Genomic DNA, 21569 nt, shown 5'->3' with positions numbered 1-21569 from the left:
AAAAATCTTCCCGCGCTCTGATGCCGACGTTATGACGTCACGTCGCATCAAAATCCATCATCATTTCTATATATTTTTAAAGCATCTTTCCCTCCACGTGTTTAAAATAAATCTCAGAATGTTTCGTTCAATACAATTGTCAAAATTCATCGTCTTTTCTGTATTTTTAAAACGTTTCTCTCTGCATGTATTTAAGGATTTTCTCAAAGTTTCGCTCATTTTTAATAAGAACACAATTGTCAAAATTCATCGTCTTTTCTATATTCTTAAAACACTTTTCTCTACACGGCTTTCTCAGAATGTTTCGTTCAGTGTTACGTAAGGCCACGTGCTGACCTGAAAATTTCGCTCACTGATACCCTGACAACATCTTGATTTTCCTATCACGTCGTCTTAAACTAAGCAAAAAACACCGTCGAATTCCATCTTCACACTAGGCAAAAATATCGTCGATTTCCTCCTTCACACTAGGCAAAAATATCGTCGATTTCCATCTTCACACTAGACAAAACTGCCGTAGATTTCCTCCTTCACACAGGGCTAAACTGCCGTCGATTTCCATCTACACACTAGGCAAAAATACCGTTGATTTCCATGTACACACTAGGCAAAACTGCCGTCAATTTTCAGCTTCACACTAAGCAAAAATACCGTCGATTTTCATCTTCACACTAGGCAAAATTACCGTCGATTTTCATCTTCACACTAGGCAGAATTACCGTCGATTTTCATGTACACACTAGGCAAAAATGCCGTCGATTTCCATCTTCACATTAGGCAAAATGCAGTCGATTTTAGTTTTCTATGTCGACGTCTTGCTTTACATTTATTTTTTGTTTTATTCGCCATGACCATACACAAGGACCGAAAAATCTTCCCGCGCTCTGATGCCGACGTTATGACGTCACGTCGCATCAAAATCCATCATCTTTTTTTCCATGTGTTTAAAAAAATTCTCAGAATGTTTCGGTCAACACAATTATCAAAATTCATCGTCTCTTCTATAGTTTTAAAACGTTTCTCTCTACATGTATTTAAGGATTTTCTCTGAATGTTTTGCTCAGTTTTATTAAGAACACAATTGTCAAAATTCATCGTCTTTTCTTCTTAATTTTTTTTCTCTACACGGCTTTCTCAGAATGTTTCGTTCAGTGTTACGTAAGGCCACGTGCTGTCCTGAAAATTTCGCTCACTGATACCATGACAACATCTTGATTTCTCTATCACGTCGTCTTAAACTAGGCAAAAAACACCGTCGAATTCCATCTTCACACTAGACAAAAATATCGTTCATTTCTATGTTTACACTAAGCAAATCTGTCGTCGATTTCCTCCTTCACACAGGGCAAAAATGACGTCGATTTTCATCTTCACACTAGGCAGAATTACCGTCGATTTTCATGTACACACTAGGCAAAAATACCGTCAATTTTCATCTACACACTAGGCAAAATTACCGTCGATTTTCATGTACACACTAGGCAAAAATGCCGTCGATTTCCATCTTCACATTAGGCAAAATGCAGTCGATTTTAGTTTTCTATGTCGACGTCTTGCTTTACATTTATTTTTTGTTTTATTCGCCATGACCATACACAAGGACCGAAAAATCTTCCCGCGCTCTGATGACGACGTTATGACGTCACGTCGCATCAAAATCCATCATCTTTTTTTCCACGTGTTTAAAAAAATTCTCAGAATGTTTCGGTCAACACAATTATCAAAATTCATCGTCTCTTCTATATTTTTAAAACGTTTCTCTCTACATGTACTTAAGGGTTTTCTCTGAATGTTTTGCTCAGTTTTATTAAGAACACAATTGTCAAAATTCATCGTCTTTTCTTCTTAAAACATTTTTTCATCTTCACACTAAGCAAAAATACCGTCGATTTTCATCTTCACACTAGACAAAAATGCCGTCGATTTCCATCACACACTAGGCAAAAATATCGTTCATTTCCATGTTCACACTAAGCAAATCTGTCGTCGAGTTCCTCCTTCACACAGGGCAAAAGTGCCGTCGATTTTCATCTTCACACTAGGCAGAATTACCGTCGATTTTCATGTACAGACTAGGCAAAAATACCGTCGATTTTCATCTTCACACTAGGCAAATTTACCGTCGATTTTCATGTACACACTAGGCAAAAATGCCGTCGATTTCCATCTTCACATTAGGCAAAAGGCCGTCGATTTTAGTTTTCTATGTCGACGTCTTGCTTTACATTTATTTTTTGTTTTATTCGCCATGACCATACACAAGGACCGAAAAATCTTCCCGCGCTCTGATGACGACGTTATGACGTCACGTCGCATCAAAATCCATCATCTTTTTTTCCATGTGTTTAAAAAAATTCTCAGAATGTTTCGGTCAACACAATTATCAAAATTCATCGTCTCTTCTATAGTTTTAAAACGTTTCTCTCTACATGTATTTAAGGATTTTCTCTGAATGTTTTGCTCAGTTTTATTAAGAACACAATTGTCAAAATTCATCGTCTTTTCTTCTTAATTTTTTTTCTCTACACGGCTTTCTCAGAATGTTTCGTTCAGTGTTACGTAAGGCCACGTGCTGTCCTGAAAATTTCGCTCACTGATACCATGACGAACATCTTGATTTTCCTATCACGTCGTCTTAAACTAGGCAAAAAACACCGTCGAATTCCATCTTCACACTAGACAAAAATATCGTTCATTTCCATGTTTACACTAAGCAAATCTGTCGTCGATTTCCTCCTTCACACAGGGCAAAAATGACGTCGATTTTCATCTTCACACTAGGCAGAATTACCGTCGATTTTCATGTACACACTAGGCAAAAATACCGTCGATTTTCATCTTCACACTAGGCAGAATTACCGTCGATTTTCATGTACACACTAGGCAAAAATGCCGTCGATTTCCATCTTCACATTAGGCAAAATGCAGTCGATTTTAGTTTTCTATGTCGACGTCTTGCTTTACATTTATTTTTTGTTTTATTCGCCATGACCATACACAAGGACCGAAAAATCTTCCCGCGCTCTGATGCCGACGTTATGACGTCACGTCGCATCAAAATCCATCATCTTTTTTTCCACGTGTTTGAAAAAATTCTCAATGTTTCGGTCAACACAATTATCAAAATTCATCGTCTCTTCAATATTTTTAAAACGTTTCTCTCTACATGTATTTAAGGATTTTCTCTGAATGTTTTGCTCAGTTTTATTAAGAACACAATTGTCAAAATTCGTCTTTTCTTCTTAAAACATTTTTCTCTACACGGCTTTCTCAGAATGTTTCGTTCAGTGTTACGTAAGGCCACGTGCTGACCTGAAAATTTCGCTCACTGATGCCCTGACAACATCTTGATTTTCCTATCACGTCGTCTTAAACTAGGCAAAAACATCGTCGATTTCCATCTTCACACTAGGCCAAAATACCGTCGATTTCCATCTTCACACAAGGTAAAAATGCCGTTGATTTCCTTCTTCACACAGGACAAAATGCCGTCGTTTTCTTCCTTTGATTTCCATCTACACACTAAGCAAAATTACCGTCGATTTTCACGTAAATTGACGACAAAAATGCCGTCGATTTCCATCTTCATACTAGGCAAAACGCCGTCGATTTTGGTTTTATATATCTATGTTTTCCTTCACATTTGGCAGAAAAATCGTTAATTTTTTGTTCTATTCGTGTCCTATAAAAAAAAATAAGAAAAAAATAAAAAATCCCACATTGAGTTCCTTTAACGGGACAGAAATACTGTAGTAATTTCCTCACATCGACTTAAATACAATCGATATTTTCCCCCCAAAAACCCGTAAAGGTGTTTTTGTCCCTTGAGAATATAAATGATAATGATAGTAAAAAAACATGAAAATACAAATATAATTAATAAAGACAAAATAAAGGAATCAATAAAAATTAAAACACATACAACAATATGTAAATAAGTAAATAAATAAATAAAATGATTAAATGAAATAAACTTAATAAAACAAATTGCATTCATAAGATATACAGTATATGTACATCAATCAAAAACAAAAGTACATAGAATACAGATCGAAATTAATATAGATTAATATAGATAATTATTACTAACAAAAAAGTGCATAGAAAATTTACGTTATTATTCACTATTTATAGTTTATTATTTCATTTATTAATTCTAAGAGACCAATGAGGAACTGGGTAGAGTGGAGAATCTACTTCGACCTTTTTACCTAAATAAATAAATAAATAAAGATAATTAGAGAAATAAGTAAATAAATGAAATCAATGAATAAACAAATAGTATATAAATAAATTATAGATAAATAGACAAAGATATATAATAAACATACAAATAAATAAGTAAATAAACAAATAATAGATAAATGAATTATAAATAGAAAAACAAATAAGAATAAATAAATAATAAACATGAATAAATGAAAAACAAACAAATAATAAAAAGTAGATAAATACATGAATAACAGTATGTACTAAATGCCTATTCCCCCTTGATATCAGGGGGGTAGCTGTATCACTGCATATATACAAACATTCGTTGTCCCTTTCCTTTCTTAGGTCATCCCCGTCTCCTGGCACATGGTTCAGGTTGGAGGTAATGATAAAAACAGTGATAATAACAATAATGATACAGTGATAATAACAATAATGATATAGTAATAATAGCAATAGTAATAATGATAATAATAATAATAATAATAATGATAACAATAATAATAGCAATAACAACAACAGCAACAACAATAATAATGATAATGATAACTGTAATAATGTAATCAATAATAAACAATAATAATTAGATAATTATACATTAATATCAATAACGATATCATTAATGGCAACATAATGACAGCACAAAAGTTATAAATAATAGATAAATAAATAAGAATAAATGAATAAATAAGAATAAATGAATAAATAAAATTATTAAATAAAAATATATAAAATAAATAAATAAACAAATAAGGTCCACAAAGGCTTGTACATACATACATACATATACCAAGGCTTTTTCCCCCTTCCAAGGGAGGTAGCCACAAAAGGAAAGGCATAAAAACACTCCCACCCATTTCATCCCTAAATACACTCCACACCCCTCCCACCCTTCCTCTCATCTGAGCACCTCCTGGATGACGGGTCATCCCTGAACCCTGCCCACCGCCCTGGGTCAGAAGCAGTGTCGCAAGACACAGTACATCCACAGCAAGGCCGCTTCATTTAATCGGCGACCCCCCCTCTCCGTCCCCCTTTGCATATAAGGAGAGGACGGGGAGAAATCCCTTCGGGCTGCGTCAAAATTTACTCACACATACTACCCCACCCCCCACCCCCCCGCCTATTCCTCCTCATGCAGTCACAACATCATCCAAAGGCTTGTAATGGTTATAAAAAGGTCGACCCTTTAATTATAAAGGGTTCTTGAACAATTATCTAAATTGTTATCTTTTTGTCATATGGCAACACGACGATGTTGCCATAACGTCATTCATGGTTAGTGAGTCACTCTCATTGGCGAGTCACGTGGTGACGTCATGAGATGTACACAAACGCTTTGTGTGTTATACTACTCGCCAGTACTTGAGGACAGTTTCTCACGCACACGCGTACATACGTACACATACGTACACACACATTTTTTTTCAATTATTGTGATCTATTTTCTTAATTTCTAAGGTCTACAATCTAGACTCTAGGTAGAATATAGGAATCGAACCTAGAGTGGAAATTAATATAGAGAAAAAATGGTTCGTACTTTGATACACAAAACATAGATAGATAGATAACAAGAGAAAGAGGTGATATAATAACATAATTATGATTTTTTTTTTTTTTTGGGGGGGGACAAAAGAAGCTAAGAAGTTTGTGTGTGTGTGTGTATTCACCTTGGTCTTGGTCTTTTGGATCACGTGTTGGACTCGTGATCGACAGCTATTTCCCTCCCGGAAGAGAGCTCAGAGCTCGTATGACCGATCTATGGGTAATGCTATGACCTTTCACACACACACACACCCAACTCCCCACCCACGAGAGTCAGAGTAACGACCCGAAGCACAGCGATACCGAAATAATTCCGGCCCTGGGCAGGATTCGAACTGGGTACTGCGAGCACCACCGTACTTCCCAGTCCAGCGCTCTACCAACTTCGCCACCGAGTCGTGTGTGTGTGTGTGTGTGTGTGTGTGTGTGTGTGTGTGTGTGTGTGTGTGTGTGTGTGTGTGTGTGTGTGTGTGTGTGTGTGTGTGACATCATCTTTCTTTTTCTTCTTCTTCCCACTCCCTCCTCTCTTCCTTTCCTCTTCTTTCTCCTCCATCCTCCCACTCCCTCCCGACGCAATTCCTCCTCCTCCTACTTCCTTCCTCGTCCTCCTCCACCCACTCCCTCCCAACTCTTTACAACAATAACAAGTGGTCATAAGCTTGCTTCTTCCTCCTCCTTCTCCTCTTCCCCCTTCTCCTCCTCATCATCATCATCTTCCTCCTCGTCCTCTTCCTTCTCCTCCTCCTCTTCCTCCCCCTCTTCCTTCTTCTCTCCCTCGTCCTCCTCATCTTCCTCCTCCTCATCATCATCTTCCTCCTCCTCCCCCTCTTCCTCGTCCTCCTCCTCTTCCTCCTCCACTTCCTTTTCCTCGTCCTCGTCCTCCTAAAGGTTTCTGTCACACTTCTTCTCATGTGTGTACATGATTGTACACAGCTTAAGAATACACACACATGCACACACACACGTACACACACACACACACACACACACGATGGCGCAGTTCTAGAGTTCCCGGTTGCCACTACGGTGGTCCGGGTTCGAATCCCGCCCAGGGCTGAAATAATTTTAGTAACGCTGCGCTGCGAGTCGTTACTCCAACTCTCGTGGGAGGGGAGTTGTGTGTGTGTGTGTGTGTGAGCATTACCCATAGTTCGTTATATATACAATCCATTAAGCTCTCATCTCTTCACACCTATATATACAGGAATACCTCACTATACAACCGAGTGCTCTAAAGTAGGTAATGCAAATGTTGGGTGCATATATGTGTAAGCCCCCATGAGGAGGGAGGCAAAAATTGAGGGGGGAGGGGGGGGTTGACAGGTTCCCTGAACACCACAACCCCCCCCCCCTATTATTTACGTACATGTAAAACCCTTAACCTCGATATACGAATTTTCGCATTGCGACCAGTCAGCTGGGAATACAACTCGGTTGTATAGTGAGGTATTCATATATATGTATATATATATATATTATATATATATAAAAAAAATCAACATAATTTCATAACCAAATAAATCCATTCACACAAAAGGGCTTTGTAGTGAATTTGTTGACCACTATAATCATACAAAATATAATAATAATTAATAAATAAAATAGAAATTCATAAAATAAATCCAAAAAACACACAAGGGCTCTGTAGTACAATTGTTGACCATGACGTATATATACTTTTATAAAGTAATAAAAATTAAATAGATAAAATATAAATTCATAAATAAGAAAGTAAACCCGCAGGGGTCCCCAAATCAAACACGATTCATTAGGAATAAATACTCTTTATTATTCAAATATTCAATGTGTAAATAACACATACAGGTAAAAAGAAGAACATACACATTACGGAACTTTGCCCCATCTGTTGGGGGGCGACCCATTATCATACAAAGGAAAACGGGAAGAAGTACCAAATCGCTTCGGTCGGTCCATCACTCACGGACAGAGGGATAAAAAAAAAAAGAAGACTAACGACATAAACCAACACAAAAACGTATCTACCCGGGAAAAAAAAACAATTGTTGGAATTCCGCCTTCTTTGCGACAGGATGAATATTGTAGTACGTGGTGGTGGGGGGGGGGGGGCTCAAGAGTCGGAAAGGACCGACATACTGTAATGACGAACCGACGACCTGCCGATGATGATCGCACGGTCGTCATGCAGCACCGAGTGACTGACCCTGGCTTGTCGGTCGTCCCACACAGGCGGAGGGGTAGGATTAGGGGGTGGCAAGGGGGGAGAGGAGGGGAAAGGAAGAGGGGGAGGAGGGGAAAGGAAGAGGGGGAGGAGGGGAAGGAAGAGGCAGTGAGGAGGGAGAGGAAGAGGCAGTGAGGAGGGAGAGGAAGAGGCAGTGAGGAGGAAGAAGAGGCAGTGAGGAGGGAGAGGGAGAGGCAGTGAGGAGGGAGAGGAAGAGGCAGTGAGGAGGGAGAGGAAGAGGCAGTGAGGAGGGAGAGGAAGAGGTAGAGGGGGAAGAGTTTTGAAAGGAAGAGGCAAAGAGGAGGGAGAGGAAAAGGAAGAAGAGGGGAAAGGAAGAGGCAGTGTGGAGGGAGAGGAGGAGGAAGTGAGGAGGGGAAAGGAAGAGGAAGAGGCAGTGAAGATGGGGAAAGGAGGGAGTGAGGGGGGAGAGGAAGAGGTAGTGAGGGAGAAGAGGAGGGAGGGAAGGGAGAAGAGGCAGTGAGGAGGGGAAAGAAGGGAGTGAGGGGGGACAGGAAGAGGCAGTAAGGTAGAAGAGGAGGGAGGAAAGGGGGGAGAGGAGGGAGGAGGGAGGGAGGGGAGGGGGGAGAGGAGGGAAAAGGAGAGGAGGAAGAGGAGGAGGAAGAGGAGGAGGAGGAGGAGGAGGAGGCGATTGAGCTCCCTGGTCATGCACGCAGTCCTCCGCGTAGGACAAAGCTTATTCCAGAAGAACCTAACGACCTACTTAAGGGCAAAGGCGCCTGGCACCCACAACGGACCACGGTTACGCAGCTACTCGCAAAGGAGCCGTCTTGCTTCGAGGGAATGTTTTTTCTTTTTCTTTTTTTTCGTAAATCCCTTAGTGTCGTTTGTCACGTTTTATCAGTGCGTGTGCCGCCGTACTAGGACAATGCACACAACGTGTGGTGTACAAGTTGTGTGTGTGTGTGTGTGTGTGTGTGTGTGTGTGTGTGTGTGTGTGTGTGTGTGTGTGTACGCACGGGCGTGTGTATGCGCATGTACGTGTGTACACAAGTAGGCTCTTGGAAAAGATGCCGGATTTGCGATCGGCAAAAAATGGCTCTGCCACACGACACAGACAGACAGAGAGCAGTTCTACGGCCAAACCACCTGCGGCCTTGCATCTCCCTTCCCCTTACTCAAGGGGGACAGTAACAGCTTGCAATCTCAGTGAAGCTTTCAGCACCAGCAAGCTGTGTTCCGACTGTCATGTACGTGTGCGTGTGTGTGCACGTATGTGTATGTGCGCATGCCCATGTGTATGCACGTGCATTCATCTTTCGCATATTGGGTCATTCGTTCGACTTGTGATCAATGTCTGAGAGAGAGAGAGAGAGAGAGAGAGAGAGAGAGAGAGAGAGAGAGAGAGAGAGAGAGAGGGGGGGGGAGGGGGGAGAGAGAAAATGCTCAAGGGGTCCAGTAACGACTTGCAGTGTGGACAAACCCTTGAGGCCATGAACGGGGCTCATCTGTGACACTCCCCCTGCAAACCACGATTCCCTGAATCACGTGTTGGACTCATGATCGACAGCTATTACCCTTCCAGATGAAAGCTCAAACCTCGTACGTGGTCCAATCTATGGGTAATGCCATGACCGTATACACACACACACACACACACACACAAAACCAACTCCTTGCCCACCTGAGGTGGGGTGCCAGTCCAAAATGTAGCCCAGGGCAAGACTCAAACTCAGATCACTGAATTGGTAGTCGTACCCACTACACCGTCAAATCGCGTATGTGTGCACATACATAAATAATAATAATAATAATAATAATAAATTGCACTCGTTTCTCATTGGTCTTTGTCCACAGCTGCGTAATCGAAGAATGTACAAATAACCTTTATCGCAAAATTTTACAATTATGGCATTCTTCATATTCGGAATGAAAGTTCTGCAATCTAGACGTTTCTTGACACTAGGAATATTTTTCAAAGTCTCGTACATTTTTTATTTATTTATTTTCCTTTTGGTTCCAAATATTTTTTTCCAAAATCTACACTACCACTCCAGAACATTGTAATAATTTTGTACATTTTTTCCCCAATTAAAAAAAAAGAATATATATATATATATATATTATATATATATATATATCATATAGAAAGATATCCATAATTCCATTTTCCACCCATAATGCTCAAAAAAATATTCCTTCCCCAGCTAAGCATTCCGAAAGATCTTTATAACCATCTTACACATACACATGCATGCATGCACACACACACACACACGCAGTAGACATACACATGTGCACACACACACAATGTTACAACCGTCAAGTACAAAATTACGCACAGAATTCCTAGAATCTGTTGCCCATTATGCTCAAGGGACAGCGGAACAAGAACTCGGTGACCTGAAGTCTGGTGGGATCCCTAGGATTCAATTGTTCGCTTGATGCCCGCGTGGATTGACATTGTAAACGCTTATTCTTTTTCGTCGTCGTCCTTATTTTATCTTTCTTTACGACAAGAGCAATGTATGATCATTCTATTACCTTATTTTTCTTCAGTCGACTACTCTAGAGTCACGTTTAAAAACAGAACGAAAAATTAAATGAAACTTGTGTAAATACACAATATTTGACACGTAAATGAACATATCAAATACACAAATTTTATTAAAAAATAATCGTTTACCCTCTGGAAAAAAAAATATTAATAATGATGAGAAAATAAAAAAACAAAGAAAAGGTTATAGAAAAACCACACTTGCCGCTTACCCTCCACGGCTACCCGAAGATACCCGACAGTCCGGGCGCTCACAGAGGGCGATTAACTTAAAGTCCTAAATACACACACACACAACCTCCATGCCTCATGTCCCTCCTCTTCTTTATGTACACGACCCATGTAAGTCTCGCCGTTTACACAGACCATCCAGCACCACACACACACACACACACAGTTCATCTCCTGCTTGCACGGGGCGGGTCAATTTCCAAGAGGTCTCCAGTTCCGCGATCCATTAATCTGCATAGCCTCTATTTTGTGTTTACTAAAGCCTCCTCGTATTCACCTGGTGGTCGTTAACTCTTCATATGTGCTCCTGACGACCACGAGTTCATCACTGAATTACTCCGAAAGGAACTACCCGAGACGACCGCCTCGTCCACCGCCTCGTCGCCTGCACAGACAAGTTGCTCGTCTTGCTGTTCGAAGGAAAGTATCTTCAGTGTTGCTGACGACACCAAAACGAGTTCCCCGTCTCGGCCTTCGAAGACGAGGATTTCCGACACGAGTTCTCGATACCTAGCTTCCTCTTCGTTCCAGTCGTTTGTTCCGGAAACGAACTGCACTGATGCGCCCTCGTAACTACTCGCCTGGTGGGGGGACACAGGAGGTCCGCTGCCCCCCCACGATCGTTTGATATGTCAATTAAATTTGTCGTCTTTCTTGCCGTCTCCCGACTCACGAGACTTGGGTGTCGGTTGGGCTGAAGAACCGTCCCGCATCCACTCAGAGACGGAATCTTCTGCCACGATCTTAAAGAGGCCCGCCGCATTCTGGACTGCTCCGTCTCCGACATACACCAACTCACTTCCGTCTCACAATTACTTCGAAGCAGCCTCTCCTCCTCCTCCTGTCCTGACGGAGTGACCCTCCTTTCTGGTCGTCGCTCTCCACCGCCTCGTCTTGCTTCTTGTGCACGCGCCATTCCTGCAGACAGAGATGCTTGACATTCAGTACAATTCTGCGTATATACCCGTGCCCCTAACGCAACTGTCTGACCCACTTTTCGTGCGAAAACAGAACCAAAACCGTCACGACCTGTCATCACTTCTCTAGCTGCTCGAAGAATTCTGGTTCTGCACATATTTACAAATCCGTAGAAGCGGACTGCGAGAGAGGTTCACATGGACTTGCATAAACTCGCCATAATTCAACATTGTTCCTCCTGTGCCGCCTTCGGGAGGTTTGGCGTCACCTTCCGATACCTGATCATTTCTGCCCCGCAGCTTTCCAAGGGCATTTCAATATTATTAACACCCACCTCCTCTCAAAAATAAAACCTCACACTCGATGACATCATTCAACATGTTTTCTTTTTCTCTAGAATCTAGACAAATGACAAAAAGATAATCTTCTAATCAAATGACGCCGATTACTAATTTTCTTCATAAATAATAACATAATAAATACATTAAAAATAAAAGAGGATTCTCCAGAAAGTGTACGTACGTATGGAGAGACCATAATACGAGGACTACGGGAGAACAAATAAACTTACGGAAAACATTATTGTGACTGGAAGACTGAAAGAATGCAGGATCCAACGACAGACACCTCCAAGTTGGGGGGGGGGGGGAGGTGTCCTGCTAAACGAACGAAGTACTACGGAGAGACATATCGCCCGTTTTCAAAAACCCGTCAACACCTTCGCCGCCTTTAACCGTATGCGGAGCCCCGAGGGGCTGACACTCTGTCTCCGAGCTTGGTCGAAGATGTCCTCGGTCTTTAGCCACATGGAGAACCAACCGTCAGCCGGGGATAGTTCCCATTCTCTTATTACTGCAAGTTGGCTGCGTAGAAACGGCTCCACAGTCACACGAGGGACGACGCCCCAACGTTTCTTCCCTTGGGAGATCTACGAGAGGTTCAGAGGACCGATGCCAGCAACCGTGGGGCTGCAGGTTTCCGATCCGTTAAGAATCGAAGCAACAATCGCAATTTCGAGAGACGAGGAGTTGGACAGGGCACATAGATGCACGGATAATTTAGATGGGGTAATCAAGGGGACAAGATGGGATAAATGAGGAAGTAATTAATTCCTTTATGCAGAGGACAAAGATGTATTAAGGAACAGAAGGAATAGTAGTAGTGGTAGGAGAGAGAGAGAGAGAGAGAGAGAGAGAGAGAGAGAGAGAAAAGAGACAGAGAAAAAGAAAATATCTGTAAAATACAAAAGGGGAGAGGGGATCGGAAGAACTGAGCACAGTTGTCGGAGAGAGAGAGAGTAGGTGCCGCCGCATACGACGAAAAACGAGAGCTGTTAGGGCGACTTGCCTTCCCTTTACATTCTTCTTCCAGAGGCGGCACAGAAAATCAAACGACACAAGTTCCCCTTTTACACAGGCTCGTCAACTCTTCCTCCGTCAAAACCCACTTCAATGTAATACTGGTGCTTTCTTTGTTAAACTTAAACAAGCTCAAGCTATTTCTAAAGAATATTTATTAAATACAAATACAGATATAACAGAATTACCTTTTAATCCTTGGCAGACGTCGGAAACTCCGACTTGTAGAAATACGCATTTCTGTGTGATAACCTTTAAAGGTATGCAAGCATGTATACATGTGTGTATGCAAATACGTATATTTTAACGGCTTCAGCATCCCTCCCCACAAGACGGGTCACCTCCCCGCCCGTAAGAAAGATTCTTTAGCTCCCAAATCGGAATAAGGATGGGACCATTTTTCCTCGCTTCACGTTTTACAAATTTACGGATCTTATCGGATTTCAACCGTACACGTCGTTGTTCCTCCCAATGCAGCCTTTCCTCGATGTTCCCTTCCTTTCTCCGTCTTACTCTGAACTCGTCCAAGTTCTCTACTATTATCCCGTGTTCGCATCGTCTTTAATCTTCCCACTTCTCTTTGTGCACACCATTCTTTAATCCCTTTTTCTTTCTCCTCTGTATGTATCTTTTGTTTGTTCCTACAAACTCTACTGACCGTGGGTTACCCACCTGAAGGAGAGAACCCAAGGAACATGTTGACGAATTCACAGTCTATCCAAACCTATCCTGTTCCGTTCGATCTACACGTTTGAACAACTTGGACAAAGCCGTGTTCCCTTTCCCTCACACTCCGTCACTTCAAAGGCGATCCGTTCTCTACAGACTACATGCGTTTCATCTTCTAATGCTCTTGCCTTTGTTCCGATTCTTTGTTTGTCATCTTCGTACGATCAAGTGGGTAGGAACGAAAGGGGGACACGCGCAACGGGAGTCAAAAGTCACGAGGACGCTCCTCTCTTACGCCTAACCAACCGTCTCGCTCGAGCAGACCGTCTCGTATGATCCATCCACGTTCCTCCGTCCACTCGTCTTTCTTCCAACTCGTATTTCAAGAGTTCTTCTATTCCCATTTCCATTTAATAAACTTTTTGTCTCGTTTTTCCCCAACACTATCAATTGTTTTAAGAAACGGTTAGACAACTTTATGGATGGGGATGACAGGTGGTATTAGACATGGAACTGCCTAATATAGGCCTTATGGTCTCTTGCAGCTTCCTTCATTCTTACAATTCAAAACATACACCTGTAGCTTCCTCCTTGAGAAACAACTGACCATGGAGAGTGGTACTTGTGCAGGGCAAGGAGAGGAACTAAATTATCTAAGAATAATGTCGTGGACGAACAAGTTAGAGGAACTTGACGTTTTGCAAGCTATGCAAGAAGAGAGAGGCAGTCCATAAATGACACCAGAGCAGCAGAGGTGATGAGTGGAAACGTTCAAAGAAAGGAAATTCAACTAAAATTCAGGTAAACAGTTTACAGGTGATAAATGCAAAATACTTGGGTATGGATACAGCAACAACATACGGATAAATGAATGGTGGATAGGAGCGGAGTGGGTGCTTGCCTACGTATTACAGGTCAGAGTGGGTACGTGCAAAGGCAAAATACTTGCGCATGGATACAACAACTTACGGATAAATGAATGGTGGATAAGATCAGAGTGGGTGCATGCCTACTTATTACAGGTCAGTGGGTACGTGCCTTAACTCTCCCTAACGAGGGGAAAGAGCCCTCAGTATAAAGATAGACAGATGAATAAAAAGGAAAATGGAACAGATCGACGGATAGAGTATCGATAATAATTGTTGCTTCGAATTGTAGTGGCTCAACGGAAACCCACATTAACTGCCAACAATCCTCTGGTCCTCCTCTCTGGGAGGAAATGTTCGTCCATATTTGTGTCACTGGCGGATAGTAATAGTTGCCAATTTTCACTTACGTGAAAACTGTGGAGGAAATACGAGTACAAATTGATGAACCATGGGTTAATCCCAGAGGGATTATTTTGTCGGTCCCCCCTTGGGGTTAGGCCTGATGTTCGCCTCACACGACCATCACTTGCAAGTGTACCCGTTACTGGTCCACAGGAATGTCCGAAAGTCAAGAAGAGAGACCGTTTTTACAAGAAAGTACATTTGGATTGTGTTAATAGAAACAGTGTTGGGCCACTTCAGGAAAATAGGTACATAAGGAACAGTAGGAATGTTTAGTTGTATTTTATGGGAAGGGGAGCTACGCTCATGGTGTCCCATCTCTGTATCTCACCATATCTAACTCGTCCTTAAATTCACGTACTTTTTTTTTTTTTTCCCGCCAAGCATGTTCCAGACATCCGCCATTCTGTGGGGAAAAGTGTTCTTTTTCAGGTCTCTTCTATGACTGTCCTTTTTTGAGCTTAATTCCATGTCCTCTCGTGTTTCTCTTATCCTGAATTAGTAAGTCTTCTCTATCTGAGACTTCTATACATACATATACCAAAGGCTTTTTTCCTCTTTCCAAGGGAGGTAGCCTTTCATGATTCTGTAAATGTGTTAATGTTTGTGTGGGGGTAAAACGGAGCAAGCACCAGGCTCAGAAATAAATTTAAATAAAACAAACATGAATGAAAAAAAAAATAATAATAATAATAATAAAATAAATAAATAAATAAATAAGATAAAATAAATTAATCTATATATAGCAAGGGCTTTTTCCCCTTCACCTGGGAGGTAGCCAAATCAAAAAGCAAGCACCCACTCCCCTCCACCACCCTCTCCCCCCCCTCATCTTAGCTCCTTTTGGATGACGGGTCATCCGTGCATCCTGCTCATTCCCCTCGGTTGGAAGCAATGCAGCAAGACGGCACATCCACAGCAAGGCCACTTCACTTAATAAATAAATAAACAAATGAACAATATCTTAAAACATTTGACAAGCACAGGTAGGAAGAGCTCAGAGAGAAGGGGGGGGGAGAGTCGCCGATTAAATGAAGCGGCCTTGCTGTGGAAGTGCTTTGTCTTGCTGCATTGTTTCTGACCCAGGGCAGTAGGCGAGATGATGCAGGGATGACCCGTCATTCAGGAGGTACAAGATAAGAGGGAGGGTGGAGGGGAGTGGAGTATGTGGGGGATGGAATGGGTGGGAGTGGTTTCTATGCCTTTGTTTTTTGGCTACCTCCCTTATAAGGGGGAAAAAAGCCTTTGGTATATGTATGTACAAAGAGAACACCAACAAGGAACTCTACAGGAATTGGAGAGGTGTATGGGAGTGCACGGAATAGACATGGAAGGTGTACGACAGGCAGGAGCGGAATAGATATAAAAAAACAGGTGGACAGGATGGACGAAACAAAGTAGAAAAGTTGATGGGGAGACAGAGTATGAGCATTCTTGAATTACAATCAAGTCATTCCGATATATTGGTCGTAAATCTAAAAGGTCATATGCTACCAACCTTATTTTTTTTTAACGATTTATTCTCATTTTTCCCTATACGTGCCCGCATGTTTTAATACAATTCTTTCAGTTCAAAATGCAACGACTGCCACAAATCCAAAGATATCATCAAGCCATAAAAGATAACGAATAAATGAGCACCTTTTGCTGTTGTTTTTCCGTTCTTTTCATGTGCTTTTGTTGTGTTTACAAATGGTTTTCAGTTGATCGGTGTATCTCCAAACATCGAGTTATGCAATTTCTTGAATGTAGGCTCCATTCAGTCGTACTTCAACATTCATTCGTCTTTTTGTTTGGTCTTGAGATTGTACCCCTTCCCGCGTGCTGCTGCTGCTGCCGTCCCTTGAGACGAGAAGCGAGGAAAAAAGGTCCTCTCCTTCCCCGTTCAACCTATGGGTTACAAAACTCGTCCTCAGCGGTGGGCGTCGGTCGGAGAGTCCATCCGTGGTGTACGGGAGAGAGGAAAAGAGAAAGAAAAAGAGTTTGTGGTGTGAGAGAAAACAAAAAAGAGAAATGGGAGACACACAAAGAGAGTACCTGCTTACTAAATTCAGTTCTACAAGGACCATAAATACAGTTGTGTTTACTTTAGCAAGCAGTAAGGTGCCACCTTCACCTCAACTCGCACACAGTTAAGAAACCGTCATCGCACGGGCACCCATCGGTGAGCCCCACTTTGTGCGGAGAGATGCTCAAGTTGAAAGTATATATACATATATAACTGCAAAATGTATGTATATATCTATACATGTATACATACATTATCACTCGTATATACACAATTTTTTTTATTTTATTTATCTGCGATTGATAGGTCACCCTTCTACCTCCAGAGTTCCTTTCGTACGGAGGAACTTGTTTGGGCAAGAAGAACCTCGACCGATTTCTTCACTACGTAGACAGTCTTGTTACCACTGATGCCCCAGCTGCGATAAACAGTGGATCTAAAACGGAAACAAAGTGACCCAAACCTCAACGGATCACCACAGCAAGTCCAAGGTACTTGAAACGTCAGAGTATCCTTTAATTATATCTCGGCTCCCGATGCCGCATTTGCACGGAGCTGCTCTTCTTCTTACGCCGTTACGGCCCTGCCATTCTGCAGTAAAGTGCTCTTCAGAGTCCACCGACCAACCCGGACTCGTTCTACGGCAACGGCACTGCCTGCTCAACGAATGGGGTCATGACGAGTCACTGAGGTGGTCCTCCGTCTACGACGTCTCCGTACGACTCTTCAGCACCAGGAGCTTCAGCTGCGCATCTCCTTGAATTTATCCTTCTTGCCTACTCCTCCTCCTCCTCCTTCTTCGTACGTGTGGCTCCACCGTCTCGTCGGTTCTCATCCAAGAGACTTCTTGATCCGCCGCATGCCTGCAAATTCGCACTCCCTTCCTAACATCTGATAGAGGAATATACAACATTGGCGTAGTGCATTTGTACTTTAAGCAATTCCCACGACACCGTCCCTACGTACGTACCGACACTGCTCTACACATTACGTCGCCTGTTCCCCCTACCCATCACACCATTTCCTAGACTACTCTGTACACTCAGGAAAACAAGTTCTTTCACGTTTGCTTTCATCGTTCTATTGGTGTCCGGCATCAAATGAAAATATTTTTGCCATAAAAATAAAAATTACATTTCTAATGGAAATTTACTTATTCCCACACTCTTAAAGAAAAAAAAAACCACCAATATGCACGACCAGCATCAAAAGCCTCATTTCCTCAAGAGTACTGCGACCAAATGCCCCTCGGCCTTACGCACTACTGTGCCTGATGGTACTACGCTAAACTTTGGTTTCGCCCTTCCATACTCACAAAACGACACCTGTAGGTGTTTGTCCGTAGTATCAGGGGTGTTCTCTTGTGAATAGTATTTACGCCCTCGAAACGTGTTTGTGTACGTGTATGTGCACCGATGTGTGTGACTGTGTACCTGTATGTCTGTAGATGTGTGTGACTGTGTTTCTACCCAAATGTATTTACCTAATTGTAGTATACTGGAAAGGAGCAATATTCGATGGGTCCCATTTCCCAGTCTCCAATTTTATCCTACGTCGCCTCATATTCATGTACGGCTTCAACTTAACCTATATCCTTGATTTCCAATAATCATATGTGCATAGATGTATGTGTCTGTGTGTTTACGTGTATTAACCTAGTTGTATGTCATGGGAAGGAGAGCTATGCTTATGGTGTCCCGTCTCTGTATCTCGCATAGGTGTGTGTGTGCATGTACTGGGGGGGGGGGCACTTGCTACGGATAGGCTATGCAGACTTTTGCACATGAAAAGAGTGGCCTACGCAAGAACACCCTTACATACCCAACTAGTTCCTTTCAGAACAGTCTCCATCAGAAAAAAAAAAAAAAAAAACCCTCTTGTACTTCTGGGTCTACAACTAACGTTAGCCCATCGCCTACGTGTTGCCAAGTTCGTATAACACGGCCGCTGGCACCCTGTGCCCCGAACACCGAGGCCGAGTGGTACCTGTGCCAACTCTCCCGGGGCTAATGTGGCCCACCATCGAACTATTCGCTTCGCCTTCCGTACACCGACACAATTCCCGATACGCGTTTTGCATCACCGAAAGAGGGTCGACGTATCGAACCGTCATCACTCTATTTATACACATGCAGCATGCACGGTCATGCCGAGCCCGTGACCTCATGTATACGTAGTTCGTGTCCAGTTTTTAGTCACTTTATACACCAGTCCGTCCTCTGGTTAGATCTACGACACTCGGAGTGCACGGCCCACCTGTGGCCCTCGTGCACGGTGGTGCGGCGGCGGCGGCGGCGGCACCAGTTCATCACTCGCACTTGGTCGGCCACCTAGAGTGACGACTACGACCCGCCCCGTTCACACGAATCGGTCCCCTGGCCGAAAGGGCAGACTGCTGGGCATCGAGGTCGGGGGGATCATCCCCAAGGGATTAAAGAGGTTCTGTAAGGCGGCGGGAAGTGGGTACGTGGCCGACGCGCCCAGCAGGGACGGGTTTGTGATGTTACTGGTGGCCGAGGAAGCGACTGAGGTGGCGGGCAAGCTGAAGGGGTTGGCGGCGGAGAGGGACTCGGTCGTGGTGGCCGACGGTAAGAACGGGCTGGTGTTGCAGGGCGGTGCACCGATGGGAGTGATGGTGGCGGCCGGCACCGGGCTCCCGCTTCCGCTTCTGCTGCTGCTGCTACCGGCGAGCGCACAGGAGCCCTGCAGGGCCGACAACGGAGTGGTGCTCCCTCCGTTGTTAAGCACCACGGTCGAAGCTCCCACTCCTGCCGCCGCCGCCGCCGCCGCCGTGCTGGCCGCAGTCCCCAGCACCTGCCGACACAGTTCCGCCGTTGCACTCACGCTGGCGGCCGTGACCGAGGCCGTGGAGACGGAAGGTGAGGTAGTGGTGGAGGAAGAGGAGGAGGAGGAGGAAGAGGCGGAAGAGGTCTGTGAAGGAACCAAGGTTACGGTAGCTGGCTCGGCAGCTGCTGCTGCTGCTGCTGCTGCCGCCGCCGCGGCGGAACGACGGGGCGGCGGGGAAGGTGAGGAGGCGGGGCTGTCAAGGCAAATAACTTGAGGACTGACAGACCCTGAGGAAGGAGGAGTAAAAGTCGACCCACCTCCGACTACGGGGGCCAGGAGACCTGTGCCGTTCGACGAGCCTGTAATAAGGTGATCTAATTACTGAGTGCAACTGGTTAGTCTAGCAGTCCAACATTTAAAAACTTACGACTAGATTGTTAATGTCTTAGACTAGTTAATACTACCACACTAAATTTAGCCAGGTTAAAGCACCAAGCGAGAAGGATTAATCTCACGTACTAGTAGTGTTACGTTATCAACAATCACCCACGTCTCTGCTTGGATATAACCCATATTAATTATTCGCAAAACTACGTAGGTTTGCAATTCGTTTGTTTCCACGTCGGCCAAAGACGGGCCCGCCTTCTGCAAGAGGAAGGAACCTCGGAGCAACAGGTCGATCGATTGACGTGTTCGACTTGAATGGCGAAGGGACACCAGCGCTTGTTTTTCACTACATTTCATCACACACAACTCCTTTTCAAGAAAACCCCTTTCTGATGAAGTGCCTGGAAATTTATAAACTCGTATTGCTGCCTGAATTCCTTGTCGTCGACGCCTGAAGTTACACATTTTCTTGGTTTGTTCTTACCATCGTCCAACAATTAATGTTGACAAACTGGATCCTATGCTGAAAGTTACACATCTTCCAAGTTTGTTCTTGATCCTGCCTGACAAATTACGTCAACGCATCGGATTCTACACTTCAAGTTACGCCGTTTCTAAGTTCGGTTTTATTCCCATCAACAATTTTCGTTAATGCATCGGATCTTACACTGCATCCTTCTGGTCTAGAATCTGCCCCTTGCTGACAAGAACCACACGTTACAGCAAAATCTATTACGACAACACCATGCAGAAGGCACAAACACAAAATTCCACATTTTGGACGTTACTACGAAGGCTCCGCTTCCCTTTTTTATTTATTTATTTATTCATTTTTTTAGTTTCTGGCTACCTATCCTCCCTCCCTCACTTCTTCATCCAATCGGTTGCTACGCATATAACGAGGTAGCTACGATTCAACTAGTCCATCTGCTGGGCCAGTTTGCAACTTCCACGACACCAGCTAAGGCCATTGGACATTGTCGTCATCTTTCCCTAGACCAGGGTTTCCTCAAACGGTACGCCCAGGCGCACTAATTAATACACCCTGGAAGGTAGCCAGGTGAGCCCCAAGATAACGGAAGATTTAATCAAATATGCTTATATTTTAAAAATTGGTATGATTTTCATATATTTTAGAGACACCAAAAATGAGGTTTAATTAATGATCAGCGTCGACTCCTCGCCATTTGACATTTTGAACTGAAAGATAAATTCCTTCAACTTTAATTAAGAAGCAATGGCATGGATAAACCTTTCCCTTTGTATTTCCTCGGGGATTTAAATGAGTCGTTTCTGATCCCCCCTCCCCCCTCTCTCTCTCTCTTCTGATTATTGAGTGACAATCCGGATCTTTTAACACGTTCCATTTATCTTTTATATTTTCATTTTACATGATCTGTGGGAGTTTGTAATGAACTAGTTCCTTTTTTGGGGTGAAATCAATGATGTGCCCCAAAGTTTTGGTTAA

At 43.2% G+C, this 21569-nt stretch overlaps 1 protein-coding gene across 6 annotated transcripts in view; it reads right to left on the bottom strand.

Annotated features, from left to right (window-relative positions):
* Positions 1-8045: 8045 nt before the first annotated feature.
* The window catches only part of Su(var)2-10 (E3 SUMO-protein ligase Su(var)2-10), an 82104-nt gene continuing 68580 nt past the window's right edge, over positions 8046-21569 (bottom strand). For 4 of the 6 annotated variants that reach the window (XM_076195916.1, XM_076195919.1, XM_076195917.1 and 1 more), the window contains one exon: positions 13118-20073. In XM_076195916.1, the coding sequence (XP_076052031.1) occupies positions 19286-20073 (788 nt within the window). In that variant the 3' untranslated portion in view covers positions 13118-19285. Of the gene's footprint in view, positions 11622-13117; positions 20074-21569 lie in introns of those variants that run through there. The other 2 variants (XM_076195920.1, XM_076195921.1) reach the window with 2 other exon arrangements.

Source organism: Oratosquilla oratoria, chromosome 12 (genome assembly GCF_046742065.1).
Source record: "Oratosquilla oratoria isolate Oo_2021 chromosome 12, ASM4674206v1, whole genome shotgun sequence".
NCBI classification, from domain to species: Eukaryota; Metazoa; Arthropoda; class Malacostraca; order Stomatopoda; family Squillidae; genus Oratosquilla; species Oratosquilla oratoria.
Note: the sequence above shows the minus strand (reverse complement) of the source record. Positions and strands in the feature narration are given on the sequence as shown.